The sequence below is a fragment of the Girardinichthys multiradiatus genome, chromosome 6, assembly GCF_021462225.1.
Source record: "Girardinichthys multiradiatus isolate DD_20200921_A chromosome 6, DD_fGirMul_XY1, whole genome shotgun sequence".
NCBI lineage: Eukaryota > Metazoa > Chordata > Actinopteri > Cyprinodontiformes > Goodeidae > Girardinichthys > Girardinichthys multiradiatus.
The window spans coordinates 38,984,984-39,001,160 of record NC_061799.1 but is presented as its reverse complement, the minus strand read 5'-3'; the positions used below and the strand labels follow the sequence as shown (position 1 = coordinate 39,001,160).

Genomic DNA, 16,177 nt, shown 5'->3' with positions numbered 1-16,177 from the left:
AGAGAACGTTGAGAGACTCAAGACCCAACACTCTGGATGAGCTAAAGGCCGCTATCGAAGCATCCTGGGCCTCCATAAGACCTCAGCAGTGCCACAGGCTGATTGCCTCCATGCCACGCCGCATTGAAGCAGTCATTTCTGCCAAAGGATTCCCGACCAAGTATTGAGTGCATAACTGTACATGATTATTTGAAGGTTGACATTCTTTGTATTAAAAACACTTTTCTGTTATTGGTCGGATGAAATATGCTAATTTTGTGAGATAGGAATTTTGGGTTTTCATGAGCTGTATGCCAAAATCATCCGTATTAAGACAATAAAAGACCTGAAATATTTCAGTTAGTGTGCAATGAATCTAAAATATATGAATGTTAAATTTTCATCATGACATTATGGAAAATAATGAACTTTATCACAATATGCTAATATTTTGAGAAGGACCTGTACTTGAATGAATGAAAAAAGTTTGGTAAAAGGCTTATTTTGAACATTTCACGCATACTCCATTTTTGAGAAGGTAGTTTTTTTGTGTTTGGTAGTTTTTTCAGATGCCCAACATGTTTATTCCCATTTGCAACAAACATCATTATTGTTTTGTAGTTACTCTTTAAGGGTGAAATGTTGAATCATGCCTGACATTAACACAAATTATTTCACTGCTCTCAAACCGAGTTGAAAGATAAAATTGTTGCCATTTTAAATAACAAAAAAGTTCTGAATTGGTGACAAAAACTGATGAAATGTGTTTGGCAATGAATGTTTTTTTCTACTAGAATTTTGGCAACATAAAACAGAAGAGCTGCTTCTCAATATTCAAGATGTCAAAACAAATAAAATAACTTTTACCCCTTTTTGTTTTTTTGTGGTTGTGGTTGGGTGTCTTGGAGGGTTGGAGCCTAACTCTTCTAAACCAAAAGGTGGGATATACCCTGCATATGGCTCTTATTTAACACAGAAGACTAAGTCAAACAACTATGCAGACTCATTCTTTGTGCAGGTTTACGAAACACTAAGAAAACTAAGAACATTTTCTCTTTCAGTGGCTTTGTGGCATTGGTAGGTGGATGGAATCATGGATAAGGAATAAACCTGCCTTTACCCTAAATAATCTGCTAAATGGTTGTAACATTGTCTTCCATTGACCTTCTTCTTTAACCCTGGTAAACATTTGTGAACTATGTTTAAAAGTTGGGTCCATGCCTGAAAACCAAGTTTAAATATGCTCTACCTATTCTGCCAAGAAGAGTTGGAGAATATCCAGCCAGTAGCTTGTTAATGGCTACAAAACAAGTGTGGCCAATGTGCAACTTGCAAAGAAAGATTTAACCAATTATTCCTAAGGATGTGTTTATGTATTTGAATCTGTATCTATAAGTGAAATAGTGGCACCATCAGAGAAAATGCACAATAAATTTAAACTTTTCTGGATGCGGTTCTGTTCTACAATTCATTGAAGTTGTATTATAAATTGTCATTCTATACTGGGATTTGACGCATTAAAAGGCCAAAATTAACATGGTATCCATCTCTGGACCTCATCAGCAGGATAAAAATCTTTAAGAATCTTCTCTCATCTCTGCTGTAGATGTTCTCCCAGTCGCTGTGAACACAGAGGCCTCTGCAGTCAGACCTGGACCGTCTTCCACTGCAACTGTTCCGACAGCGGCTACAGTGGAGCGACCTGCCACAGCTGTGAGTCACAAATGATATCCACTCAAACCCACTGAACAGCACACTCACATTTGGTTGACACACATAGACACATTCAGTAAAGGTTTATCCTTCAAATTTAGAGATTTCAGTCACAGTTCATTAGCTTGAAAACATAAACTAAAAATTTCCCTCAAATATATTGCAGTATTATTCTTGCTAATAAAAATAATCGTAGAAGTTTAAATTTAAGTAGATAGGTTGGTATCCTTGTCTTATCAGATTGATTAAATAATAAGCTAAATAATAAAAAAAAATGATAGCTTTGACTACCTTTAAAGCTGGGCCTAACCTTAGTCATTTTTATATCTCCTGTGTGTCTGCTGCTTTTTTCTACTGGTGCAGTTTGATTTGACCGTTGTTAATGGTTAGTCAAGGAAGTTGTTTTTGGAAACTTAAGTGATAGAGCTGATGGCCATACACTGTATTGCCAAAAGTATTGGGTGGACCCCCAAATCAATGAATTCTGGTATTACAATCATATCCATGGCTGCATGTGAGTAAAATTTGATGTGGAGAAAGTTGACTCACCTCAAACGTTTTGAACATCTTTAGGATGAATTAGAGCTGAGGCTGCAGTTCTGGTTTTCTCATCTAACTATGAACACACTCCTAAACCTTGTGGTAAATGTGTATAGAATAGTTAAAGTTGCTATTGCTGGCAACGGTGGGTCCATCAAAAAATTTTGTAGCTTATAGATTATAAATAGGATGTCACCACAGTTCATGCAGTACATGTAAAAAAACAAAGATAAATACTTTTTGCAATATCGTGTAAATAAGAGCCCAGGTTAAACAATTACATCTGTAATTGTTACACTTTGCAACGTGAGACCTTGCGGTTATTCCACCATTGCAGTTTTATGTGATAAAATGTTATTACACCCTTGCTGTTGCCTTAGGATTTAAAAAGGGAAATTAGCAGCCAGGTACATTTGATCCAATTCAGTTTTACAGCCACGGAATCTCGACAACTTGGTATCTCTGTGTCAGGATTAAAATGACACCGTGGTATCTTAATAAACTACAGTCATTATTTGGTCACTCTGAAATATTGTAAGAGGCCAATGGTCATGTTAAAAGCAATTATTTCAAGTTATTGATGTTAAAGAGGACTACGGTGATTGTAATGGTGGTCATGTAGTGTTACTTGTTTCCATGTACTGTACTATTCTGCAAAAAGGTAAAAAATAGAAAGCATGAGCAGAGGAGGGAGTCATGATGGAGATTAATCACAAACATTTTCAAGCCAGAAAAGCAACCTTAAAACTAATAGAATTAGACAGATTGTTATGTATTTAAAGTAAAAGTAGATGATGCAAACTGTTTATCAGTTAGATGCAGCACAGGTGATACGATATAGGCTTCTTTCCTTCATTTATTTCTTTTTTTTTAGCACTAGTGGCCTTTATTGCACAGTAATCAGACAGGAAAGAGGTGTAGAGAGAAGCAGAAGACATGCAGCAAATTGAACCCAGGACAACCACATCAAGGAGTATAGCTTCTGCACATGGTGTGCGCGCTCATCCATTTGAACCACCAGTAATCCATTTCCTTTATTCATTTTCAAAACAACATTTAAACTTTAAGCTGATTGCATCACCTGTTTAAAGCAAGTCTTAAACCATTTGTTTTAAGGGCATAAGTTATCCTAAAAAGATTGATGGTGAGAGGTGTGCTTGACAGCAACAATCTTTTCAAATTCTCCCAGAATAAATCCTTCAGACGCAATTGCAAAGAGTTTGATTTTATCTGGCAGCAGTAAGGGATTTAAATGAATGGCAGGTATTTTTTTTGTCTTGAATAAGAAGATAAAGAGATTAACAAGTGTGTCAAATTTAGGATACAGATATTATGTGCTGAGGAACAAAGGGCAGGGAGACTTATGGGCGCTGAGAGGAAGTTGCTTGTTTGATAAAACCCTGATTAGGTGGTATTTATGGAGCCAATAACAATATTCTCATTTGGATTAAGATTTTATTTTGAAGACTGCCAGATAACAAAACTGCTTATTGTGATTATAAGACATGAACATACTGTTTATACCAAGGGTACCCAAGTCCAGTTGAGAGCTACTGCTCCAACACACTTGAACCAAATGAACGGCTCATTACCAGGCCTCTGCAGAGCTGAATAACAGAATGCTGATGAGGGAATTCAGCCATTTGATTCATGTGTGTTGGAGAAAGGATGCATCAAGAAGCTGGAGGACATTAGCTCTTGCAGACTGGAATTGGGCAACCCTGTTTGATACTGTATATTTACATGTGAAGCAGCTGCCATAATCCCCACCAGTGTGTGGTCTTCATCCCTGTCACAGCTCCTGTAGGTCTACTTTCTGACGATGCTCTCATTATTTTTCCTCCCAGCTGTGTATGAACAGTCCTGTGAAGCATACAAACACAACGGCAACACGTCGGGATATTTTTACATCGACGTGGACGGCAGCGGACCCATCAAACCACAGTTGGTGTACTGCAACATGACGGGTGAGACATGCACACACACACGCACACACACCAACATATACACACATACACTTTCCACACACAACCACTCTCTCTCTCTTTAAAATCATTACTTTGTTTTGAATGCTTGGAATTTGCATAATTGCAAATGATGATTCCTTACTCATCACAATCTGATCCACTTTATGTTCTTCACTTTATGCTTTGTGCCCCCGGTGCACTATCCTCTTTATTATGATAGCATGATGTTTCTTGTTTTTTTATCTTCATTATAACATCAGCTTATCAACCTATTACTTGTTTAGATTACAAACAGTAATAGGGCAGTTTTTGTTCATAACATGCAGCAGTAAATTACTACTAGGAAACAGCAATTTGTCAGGTTTCACCAAAATTTGTCTGTAGGGACTTGATCTTGACAAGACTGAGGGTGAAGTTTATACATGTTAGAGAAAAAAATCAGTGAAATTTATTGTGAATGCTTTGTCTTTAGCAGGTTTTACATTCAGGTAAAAGAAAACCAAACATTGAACAACAAGAATTCCTTAAATTTACTTGTGTTGAACAAATAAAAAGAACAACAAAGAGCTTTGTGTTTTTTCATTTTGATTTCAGATTTTTGGGGTTATTTTGACTTTGTTTGATAAAGCCAAATGTAAACGTATCTATAATGCAATTCAGTTGTGCTTGTTCATACAATGATTAACAACAAATGTCATCTTAAGGCACTTTGAAAGATATACAGTTCAAGTTTATATCCAGTTATCTAGAATCCTATTTGGTCCAGTACAATCCAATCGTAGCCTAATGTCTAATAACAGTCAAACCCAATCTAAAATATAACAAGAGATGAACCAATCAGATGTTAAAGACTAATTTGTCTTTTCATGTCTCGTAAAGCTTTGGCTTGTTGATTCCACAGTTAGCTGATCTGATTTCTTTATAAGAGCAATGATAGAGAAAGGCAAGAGAGCAGCACTGAAGATATTTCATAACCTCTCTGCCATTTCACATATTTTTTAGACTTTGTGGAAATCCAGGCTTTATTAGCAATGTTTTTAGACTCGACAGAGTGGTGAAGACCTGCAGCAAAGGTCCTAAGATTGGGAATCGTATACACGGTTGAGTCTAGGACTTATTGTTTTCATATATGGGGCGCCCCCTCTACCCCTCTGTCACAAACTGCGACGTCACAACACATTTTTCTGCAAGCTAGAGGCAAAGTCACATGCGTGTTTAATAGAGTAGTCACTCCAAAACATGTTTTACCATTTTAATATAGTCAAAATGATTACAGAGTTCACCTTTTAAAATGTTATTAGCAATTTCCATCAATCCTTAAAATCAGTAATGTCCATTTATACTCCTAGAAAATATAGACCCTTCCCCTAACACCGAGATTGCCTAAAGGTTGCAACATCCTGCTATCTGTTTACATCTCGCAGGCATGTCTTCATATATTTTTAAATATACAGTTTCCTCTTAAACAGCTCCTCATCTCTCTGAACTTCCTCTGCTTTCTTTTTAAACAACTCATGGATACTGAAAATATCTAATTTCTACTCTTCTTCTTGCTGCATCAACCTGGTGGCATTTAGTATAGTGCAATTACTAATCGTAAAAATATCTCATTTTTCAGTTTCTGACCAGGTGGTAACTGCACAAGCATCATCAGCTGATTTCTCAGTGTATTTCATACAGGGGTTGGACAATGAAACTGAACACCTGTCATTTTAGTGTGGGAGGTTTCATGACTAAATTGGACCAGCCTGGTAGCCAGTCTTCATTGATTGCACATTGCACCAGTAAGAGCAGAGTGTGAAGGTTCAATTAGCAGGGTAAGAGCACAGTTTTGGGTGACATACCAGAGTTCAAAAGAGGACAAATTGTTGATGCACGTCTTGCTGGCGCATCTGTGACCAAGACAGCAAGTCTTTGTGATGTATCAAGAGCCACGGTATCCAGGGTAATGTCAGCATACCACCAAGAAGGACGAACCACATCCAACAGGATCAACTGTGGACGCAAGAGGAAGCTGTCTGAAAGGGATGTTTGGATGCTAACCCGGATTTTATCCAAAAAACATAAAACCACGGTTGCCCAAATCACGGCAGAATTAAATGTGCACCTCAACTCTCCTGTTTCCACCAGAACTGTCCGTCGGGAGCTCCACAGGGTCAATATACACGGCCTGGCTGCTATAGCCAAACCTTTGGTCACTCATGCCAATGCCAAACGTCAGTTTCAATGGTGCAAGGAGCGCAAATCTTGGGTTGTGGACAATGTGAAACATGTATTGTTCTCTGCTGAGTCCACCTTTACTGTTTTCCCCACATCCAGGAGAGTTACGGTGTGGAGAAGCCCCAAAGAAGCGTACCACCCAGATTGTTGCATGCCCAGAGTGAAGCATGGGGGTGGATTAGTGATGGTTTGGGCTGCCATATCATGGCATTCCCTTGGCCCAATACTTGTGCTAGATGGGCGCGTCACTGCCAAGGACTACCGAACCATTCTTCAGAATCATGTGCATCCAATGGTTCAAACATTGTATCCTGAAGGCGGTGCTGTGTATCAGGATGACAATGCACCAATACACACAGCAAGACTGGTGAAAGATTGGTTTGATGAACATGAAAGTGAAGTTGAACATCTCCCATGGCCTGCACAGTCACCAGATCTAAATATTATTGAGCCACTTTGGGGTGTTTTGGAGGAGCGAGTCAGGAAACGTTTTCCTCCACCAGTATCACGTAGTGACCTGGCCACTATCCTGCAAGAAGAATGGCTTAAAATCCCTCTGACCACTGTGCAGGACTTGTATATGTCATTCCCAAGATGAATTGACGCTGTATTGGCCACAAAAGGAGGCCCTACACCATATTAATAAATTATTGTGGTCTAAAACCAGGTGTTTCAGTTTCATTGTCCAACCCCTGTAATACTAACTGGTAAAGAGTTATCTAAGGAGGCCCAGCTGTCTCATTTACTTTGTAGAAATCCTCCAACCTGAGCAAGCCTGTGCTGACAGTAACAAGGAATGACTTCCTTTTAATAGGAAGAAACCTACAGCAGAACCAGGCTCAGTATGAGCAGTTATCTGCCATCTCTGGTTGGGAGTTTAAAGGGCAGGAAAGAGACAAAGAAGAGCCCGGAGTACTTTTCATGGGCAAATTAACAAGGAGATAGTTAGAGATAATGGCTTTATCTATGTCTTTGTTCAGGAAAGGGACAGCTAAATACAGAGGCGGAGAGACGGGAGTACTTTCTAGCTGTATAGCTTGAGTCAGTTTGGGTTCATGGAAACAGGTCTTCCTCTTGGTCATCTCGCTTTTTCTGCAACCACGGCTTAGTTGTAATGTTCCATCAATTAGAGGATGCCTTAATACAAGTATGTCGAGTAACAAGCTGCAAAATTGTAGGTTTTCAACCTCCAACTATCGAAAGGTTGTGCTTTTTGACCTTTCTGCTGTAGATTTATGCTGACAGCTGGTTTCGCCCCTCCACTGTTACCTGGTGGCATTTAAGTGATGTCAAGATTCAGCATAAGTAATCATTTACTGAATGTATCCCTGGAGTGTATTGATCCAGTAAAATATTAATATAAAGGTTGGAGCTGGATTTAAAGCTGAGTTTGTATAGAGTTTTTCAAAAAACAGTCACTTTGATAGTTGAGAGAAATCCAGCAATCTTTTTCTGATTAACTGATAATTACATTGACATGTTTTTATGTATTGGTGTACAGAGAGCGACACATGGATGATTATTCAGCACAACAACACTGAGCTGACCAGAGTCCGACCGGCTCCTGGTTTGGACCAACACCTGGTCCACTTTAATTACTCTTCTGAAGAGGAGCAGCTTATAGGGTCTATCAGCCAATCACAGCACTGTGAACAGGAACTATCCTACCACTGCAGGAAATCCCGCCTTCTCAACACTCCAGGTAAAACATGTTTTTGGCTTTTTTTTTTTTTTCATTTCAGGGCAGAACAATTGAAAATGGTATGAGCCACGATGGACGAAAATGGTAAATTTAACATAAATACATGCTGTGAATCAGAAAAAGGTGGACCCAAGATTCAGCCAGACACAGTACTGAAAGTTTAAAAGGTTTATTCAGCCACAGGAAAACATCACACAGGTAACACTCCTCACAGCTTCCAGGAATCACTGAGGCAGAAAGAGGGATTAGTGACTTGTAGTCTCTCCAGATTTTGCAGGGATCAGAAAAGTCACTAACCTGCTTTTGTCTTGAGTGGAACTTGAAACCCAGAGGGGAAACCTCAGTGGGCGGCAGGCGGTGATGTCCACAGCAAAGGTAAGAAGTGACTCCAGGCTGAATAATCCGAGGGCTAGGCTGGCTCAATAATCCAAGGACAGAAACAGGGTCAACGATCGGAACAAGAGGCGTCAGGCAAGCGTCAAGCAGAGGCATAAACCAGATGCAGGAAACAAGATTGACAACCAAAATCCAAATAGTCCGACAGGGAGCAGGCAGGGGCATAAATCCAAAAAGCAAGGCAAGGTCAAGAACAATGATCAGACAGGAAGGAACGCTGGATATCTACTCACACGATGGCTTTCAAAAATCTGGCACCGTCTGCTTGTCAGAGTCAGTATATATCAGGGAAGACACAGGTGCTTGGCATTCCACAGATTGTATTGCACTACACTGCAGCAGCCACCAGGTGCATCTAATCTGCTGATTGCAGCCAGGGAGACAGGGTAGAGCAGACATGCCAGAATCATAACAATATATCTCCATTCTTTACTTGAAGTCAACAGATTTGCTTAAAAACTAACAATTTTCATTTGGAATATTGTAAAATATTCTGTTCAGTTAAACTGCAGTGAATTTACTCAAGAGGCAAGTACTTTGTTTTTGTGCATTTAAGAAAAATATTTTTCTTAAACAAATCTTTGGTCTAAATTCTTTCATAGCTGCATTTTATTGCTCCCATTTAGAAATGCTCACTTCTACCATAATCAGCTTCAAAATGCTCCTTCTGTTTGCTGTGAGACAAGCCAATACACTGATTACATCTAGGTTTAAAGCAAGCTGTACTCTGCATGTCTGACTCTTTTTCCAAACGTGGACAAGTTTTAAAGGAATATTCCTCCATTATCCACACGCGTAATGGGCCAGAAGAGTTCTAAGGAACTTTCTCCAGTTCTGACCAAACAGCACTGTGTGCATCAATGAATAATGCACTCGATTATTTAGGGTATTTCTTAATCAGGAAAGTCTACAATCAGGTAGAAATTTAACTGTTAAAATAAGTGTGTGTGTGTGTGTGTGTGTGTTTCAGAGGGGTCTCCATTCAGCTGGTGGCTCGGGGGTCGCACTCCCGGCCGTGTGCAGACTTATTGGGGAGGAGCTCATCCAGGCAGCCAGCAGTGTGCCTGTGGCCTGCAGGGCGACTGTGTGGACCCACAACATTACTGCAATTGTGACGCAGACAGCTTGGAGTGGTACTTTATAATTATTTGCAAAATGTAATTTTAAGAAATACAATTTCTGGTGAAGAATAAATTAGGACACACCCACGTGTATCTCCCCACTTAGAGTGGCTAAAAGCACCCACTGTCATTATATCAGGTGCACATAATAAAAGCATTGTTACTCAGCATTTTGAAGGAGGTTTGCCCTGATTTAAACCTTAGCCATTTAGTTTGTTGAAGTTAGAGAGAACACCAAAATAAGGTTAAAGGGGCTGTTTGAGGCCCACAGAATGAAGATTGTAGGAGCTTAAGGGTCTGATAAGAGATTTCACTAGACAGAGAATTGTCTGAAAGTGGAGGACATTCTGTCACGATGTGGTTTTGGGTTGAACCAAAGCATAGACAAGAGCTCGGGAGCAGCATTTCAAAGCAGTCTTCAGTTTATTTCAAAATATCAAAGTAACAAAACTCTGTAGGTATAAACCAGAGTCAGGAATCCAAACTTACGAAGTCACTGCAGGAACATGTGGAACTCGAAGCATGGACGAGGGCAATGAACGAAGGTGTGAGACGAGAGGAACCAGCAAAGGACAATGAAACAAAACCAACTAATATACAGAAGGAGAACAAAGGCAGGTAATCAAAGGAACTAAGAATAGGTGAGACAAAGAGGCAGGGAGGCAGAGGGAGCAGGTGAACCTAATAAAACCAAAGCATGAGGAAAGGGACTAAAGACAAGACAGTAAGCAGACCTAAATGAAACTATAAACCAAGATAAAAATAAAGCGTAAGACTCAAGGATAAACATGAACTGAAGGAAACTGAGAAGCTGGAGGGAACACAAGAACCTAAGAACTTAGTAAAACAGAAACCATAAGGAAACCCTGACTACAAAAGTAAACAAACTCAAACCAAGACTGATAGAATAAAACTAAGAATGAAGCAGAAGAATCAAGGACTAGAATAAAAGTAAACAATAACTAAAGCTAACCTATAGAGGAGAGGCTGGAGAACAAAGATGAACAAGAGGAACAAAGCTAAGAAGAACTGGAGAATAAAGGAAACTTAAACCAAGTAACAAATAAAAGGGGAAAACAAATGACAGGAGGAGTAACAGAAAAGAAACTAATAAATAAGAGTGCCAGAAAACTCTGATAAATAATAATAATAATCATAATAAGGAAACCATTCTAAGAAAACAGGAAAGCAACGCCAAGGGAACTAGGAGCGAGGAGAGCACACTGGGGGGCAGAAGATAACCCAAAACAGAAAACCACAACTAACATGAATACAAAACACAAATAAGAAACATCTAGCTAAAAAGGTAAACAAAAACACAAAACCAAAAGCAAAGACCAAAATGTCGCATCACGACACATTCAAAACAACTGCCAACAAACTGCAAGCTGCTAAAAGGTTTCCAAAAATCCAAAAATGTCATCATAAGACCAACAGCAGGCTCTTGCTGCTGTTGATATGAAAGTTCATGCATGTACACTGCAGAGGTGTATGGTTTGGGTATGCTTTACTGCAACAAGAACCGGCCAGTTCATAATCACATTACCCACCATGAATCCTACAGTGTATCGGAGGGTGCCTGAGGAAAATTTTAGACCATTAAAGCTGAAGCAGAAACCCTACAACATTAAAAAATGACCCAAAACAGGCTAGTTAATCCTCCAAACACTGACTGAGAATTGAGGAATTTCAAAACAAAATTAAAACCCAGATCTTTATCCATTTGAGATGCTGTGGGTTGATGTGAAATGCTCTATAGTATCAACATCATTATTTATTATTATTATTATATTTGACTGGTAATAAATAATAAGGATGCTATTATGTTATATTACTCTAACTACTGATACAGACTAAACACAACCCCTAATACCAACAGTACAACTCTGACCCCAGCTGCCTCACAGTGCAGTTCGCCACACAGAAATGATGGATTATCTAAGAAGACATGTCAAAAATCAGACTGAAGAGCACAGCGCTGGTGCAGCGGTAGAGCAAGCAGGCCATGTATAGAGAGGTTTTGACCCTCGATGCGGCTGTCCACTGGTTTGAGTCCCGGCCACAGCGACCTGTGCTGCATGTCTTCTCCACCCTTCACCCCATTTCCTGTCTGCCTACCTTCGAAGGAAAATGACAAAATAAAGTGCCGCAAAATAAATCTTTAAAAAACATCAGACTGAAGTTAAACGAGTGCTCAGCCAGTTAAGTTAACGTGCAGAAAATAAAACAGGCCTCTTCCCGAGTCTGAATGTTTCCCCTCACTCCACTTTACATGAATGCCGCAAAATTTGCAACTTCAGCAGTTTCTCAAACACCAAATCAGCTGGAATAAACAAACACGAGTCAAAAACCCAAACTGCTTTAACCACATGAGTAGCTTTAAAGAGCTATGCTGCTGTGTCACTGTTTTTATAAGACCCCAAATGTCATGTAAAACTTGTCATCTTGCTGAATTTTTCCTGTGCAAGAATGATAGTAAGTATGAAGATGAACATGGGACTTAAAAGAATAGAAGGTGTTATATTTATGGAGGAAAGTTTGGGCTTTTACTGCTTGGATGATTGAAAAAGGATTTTGAACCAAGCAAGTCATCAGGGGTTGCATCTAAACGCTGCAATGTTTGCATCAACCAACTATCTTATGCAACGTAGTACCTAAATGTGTTGCCAGCCATGTGAAACTGACAGTTATCAATGAAGGAGCGGTTTTCCTCTTATTTTGTTCTTATTTATTTAAACTTTTTCAACTGTTCCTGTTGATGTTTTTTATGTTTTGGGTGTTTGTCTTCCAGGACTGAGGACTCAGGCCTGGTTACCCATAAGGAAAACCTCCCAGTCAGATCTCTGGTAGTGGGGGACATCCAGAGGCCGGAGTCAGAGGCAGTGTACAGAGTGGGACCACTCCGATGCTTTGGAGACAGTAAGTTCCTCTAAATAGGTGGTTTGTAAAGCATTCCTCTTAAGGAGTTCACCCTTTTTGCACATGCACACAAAAAAGCCTCTCTAACTTATTTACTTATATTAAACAGTTTTTAGGAGAGGTTCTCAAACTTCATGCTTAAAGGGTAAAATATGATTTCTAAATAAGGCCATAGCTCTCGACTAACTAGTTACAAAAGCAAAAGCAATGGCACTTTATCTCTACAGTTGTTTGGGACCATAAACAACTGTAATTTCTGACAGTAAAGTAATAAGCACTGTAATATTAAATTGCCTGTCTAACTTCTCAGGCATCCAGGATATGACCATCCTAAGTGTTAAAGTAGCAGGCAACTGGACGTCTCTTGTTTCTTCAGTTCCTTTAGGATGAGAGGTTAAATATCTTCAAGAAACAACAGACATCCAGCTACCTTCTACTTAAGCAATTGATGCTTAAATTTCATACATACATAAAAGTTAATTAACTCTTTAAGCCTCAGCAGATAAAGTACCCTTCTTCACGCATAAAGGATAAAATAATTAAAGAACTTAAAGTGCATAAGACATGACATCAATTGTATGGTTAATGTGTTAAACTTCAGCTGTTTAATAGAAAAATACCCAATATTTATTGGTAGTAAATTCAAGTTTTTTCGAGGCTTCTTAAATTCAGTTTTTTATTTTTGCAATTAAAAAGACGAAAGGGTCTAGATTAACTTGATTTTCAGTCCAGATCCAGATCAGAGGCCAGACTTTGAGAATTGCTGGTTTAGATGATGGTTTTCTAAAGTGGGATGTTTTTCTTAACACTTTTAAACTCAGGACATTAGTGAATGGGAATATTGTTTAATAAAAAAAAGCTCAGTACATTTCATACAATCTATATTTATTATTTAGAATTCTTACAGTTTCACTTCAAAACCACTTTAAGCCAGCCAAATGTTTAAAAGCAGCATTTGATGCATTTAAACTATCGTCAAGACTTGTCCAATGATTTAATGCTATTACGTAGATACATAAAACATGTTGACAGTCTCTTTGCTAGCTTCATGAAACTAGCAATTCTTTGTTGAAAGGTTTGAGTATAATTATAGGCTGTCTGGTGATATTGTTGGGAAACGTTTCCCTTTTTCAATGACCCAGAGATAATTAAATACAATGATGTCGAGCTGTCTGGAGTTTTGTTCAAGCTTTCAAGCTGGAGAAAGGTTGCATATTGCAGTATATATAGCAGACTGCTCAGCTTGAGCAGAGAGGGACAGATGTTGTACAACATGATGACTCAGTTGTGTTAGGTATTAGCAAAACTACTTGTTCCCTATTTAGTTTGGTTCAGACTGATCCGGTAATGAATGACCTTGTCACACTATGTGGCAAACAGAAGGAAAAACAGGAATTCACCCAGCAGGCAGACATAGTTACACAGAATTGTCAGTCAGTCTTTTTCTAGCACTTATTCCATAGTGGGTCGCAGGGAAGCTGGTGCCTCCAGCAGTCTATGGGCGAGAGGCAGGGTACACCCTGGACAGGTCGCCAGTCCATCGCAGGGCAACACACAAACAACCACACACACACTCTACACAGAATTGTTCACAGTCAATTTGCTATTTGAAAAACATGATTAAACATAATAAAATGAAAATAGCTAAATAAATCATCCATAAATGTGTCTAAAAGAATTGTCATGAACAACCTAAGAGTCTATGAAGAGCTTTAAAAGAGTTAGATTTACACATGCTGGGAGTCAGCATACTACATGGGTTTTTACTGCCTTTTGTTGGTTTTGTAATTTAAGCCACATTTTTTTCCCCATGCAGAATTACAAAACAAAACATTTAGTCCTGTTAGTTATACTGGTTTGGTGTTTGGCTTTTTGATTTTATTCTGAAGATCCTGACAGTGAATTTATATATTTTGCCTACTTTTTCAAAGAGAACTTCTGGAACGCAGCATTTTTTGACAAGGAGACTTCATACCTCCACTTCCCCACCTTCCACGGAGAGCTGAGTGCAGACATCTCCTTCCTTTTTAAGACCACAGTATCCTCTGGAGTATTCCTGGAAAATCTTGGCATCAAAGATTTTATCCGGATCGAACTTAGCAGTGAGTAGAAGCTGGTATATAATATAATAATATACCTAATCTGAATTTCCTAGTTGATGTTTGAGACGAATAACATGTTTAATTTACCTGTTAAATGTTTCTTGTGCTGCACGGTGGCGCAGTTGGTAGCACTGTTGCCTTGCAGCAAGAAGGTCCTGGGTTCAGCTCCTGGCCGGGGGTCTTTCTGCGTGGAGTTTGCATGTTCTTCCCAACCATGCGTGGGTTCTTTCCGGGTACTCCTTCCTCCAACAGTCCAGAAACATGACTGTTAGGTTAATTGGTCTCTCTAAATTTCCCTCAGGTGTTATTGAGTATGTGCATGGTTGTTTGTCCTGTATGTGTCTGTGTTTCCCTGCAATGGACTGGCGACCTGTCCAGGGTGTACCCCACCTCTCGCCCATAGACTGCTCGAGATAGGCACTTGCTCCTCCGTGACCCAGTACGGAAAAAGTGGGTATAGATAATGGATGCATGGATGATTCTTGTGATCCAACAATGTATTCTTACACCTCATGCAGAACACTGAGCATCATTAAAACCAAATAAAGCACAGCTAGTTACTGTAGCCCATGTTTTTCTCCAATGGGGTACTCCTGCTATCCAATATACGTTCCATACGACAGATGTTTTTTCAGTACATGTGCCTAGTATTGAAGGCACACGTGACCATACAAGAACTTTTTGCACTTTCCGCACTTCTGGTAAGGAGAGCTCAACACTTTTTTTAATATCAAGTCAAGGCTTGTCTTCTGCCGGGGGGGATAGTATACGAATCTGCAGAAGTAGCCCAATGGATATGGTCTCTGTTGCCTTATCATAGGCACAAAGCCTACACAAAGTGTTGACTTCTTATTACCAGGGGCACGAAGTCCGGAAAATTACTGAAGTTCTCGTATGGAGGGCATACTGTACAGGTAAGGTAGCCCATTGGCATGTTGTGGTATGGAGTGATCCTGGGACCTTACATGGAAAAAACCCTCCAGCAGGATAGTACAAAGAAGCCTTTGAGAAGCTTTAAGTAGAAAATGGAAAAATGAGTAAGTTATTTTATGGGACGCATAGCAAGGCTTCGACAACTATTGTTTTGAATGAACTTTGCATGTCAAGCCATGAGGAGAATCCCGGTTTGAATGACTGAATGGAACATGTAGCCTTCCATAGAAGGGCCTCCGTCCGCCCTGGTGCTCAACACGACTCAGGAGCATTTCTCCTCTGACCCTTCAATAATTTTCCTGTCTTGTTTAAGGCACATGTTTATGAGCACAACCAGAGGATCATTCATATCCCGACTGCGGTAAACTGTTAGTTTAATGGTGCCATCAGATTACAGCTGTGTGTGAGATGTGTTTTAGGTCGTCATTTTAATTTAGACAAACCTTTTTTTATTTTGCTTTTTAAACAAAACAATTATCTGAAGCCATTAAGCAGAGTAATTAATTTAGATCAACTGACAGCAGGTCCAAACAATCAATTATCCAATCCAGTCTTGTTAAATGAAATAATTATTGCTTCCAGACT

The 16,177-nt window shown here is 39.4% G+C and overlaps 1 protein-coding gene across 3 annotated transcripts in view; it reads left to right on the top strand.

The window, feature by feature from the left end:
• LOC124870415 (contactin-associated protein-like 4) overlaps window positions 1–16,177 on the top strand; it is a 154,993-nt gene that overhangs the window by 104,511 nt on the left and 34,305 nt on the right. For 2 of the 3 annotated variants that reach the window (XM_047369079.1, XM_047369078.1), the window contains exons 11-16: window positions 1,586–1,692; window positions 4,080–4,199; window positions 7,921–8,121; window positions 9,488–9,650; window positions 12,430–12,557; window positions 14,489–14,659. In XM_047369079.1, coding sequence (XP_047225035.1) covers window positions 1,586–1,692; window positions 4,080–4,199; window positions 7,921–8,121; window positions 9,488–9,650; window positions 12,430–12,557; window positions 14,489–14,659 — 890 coding nt within the window. The remainder of the gene's footprint in view (window positions 1–1,585; window positions 1,693–4,079; window positions 4,200–7,920; window positions 8,122–9,487; window positions 9,651–12,429; window positions 12,558–14,488; window positions 14,660–16,177) is intronic. The other variant, XM_047369080.1, reaches the window with a different exon arrangement.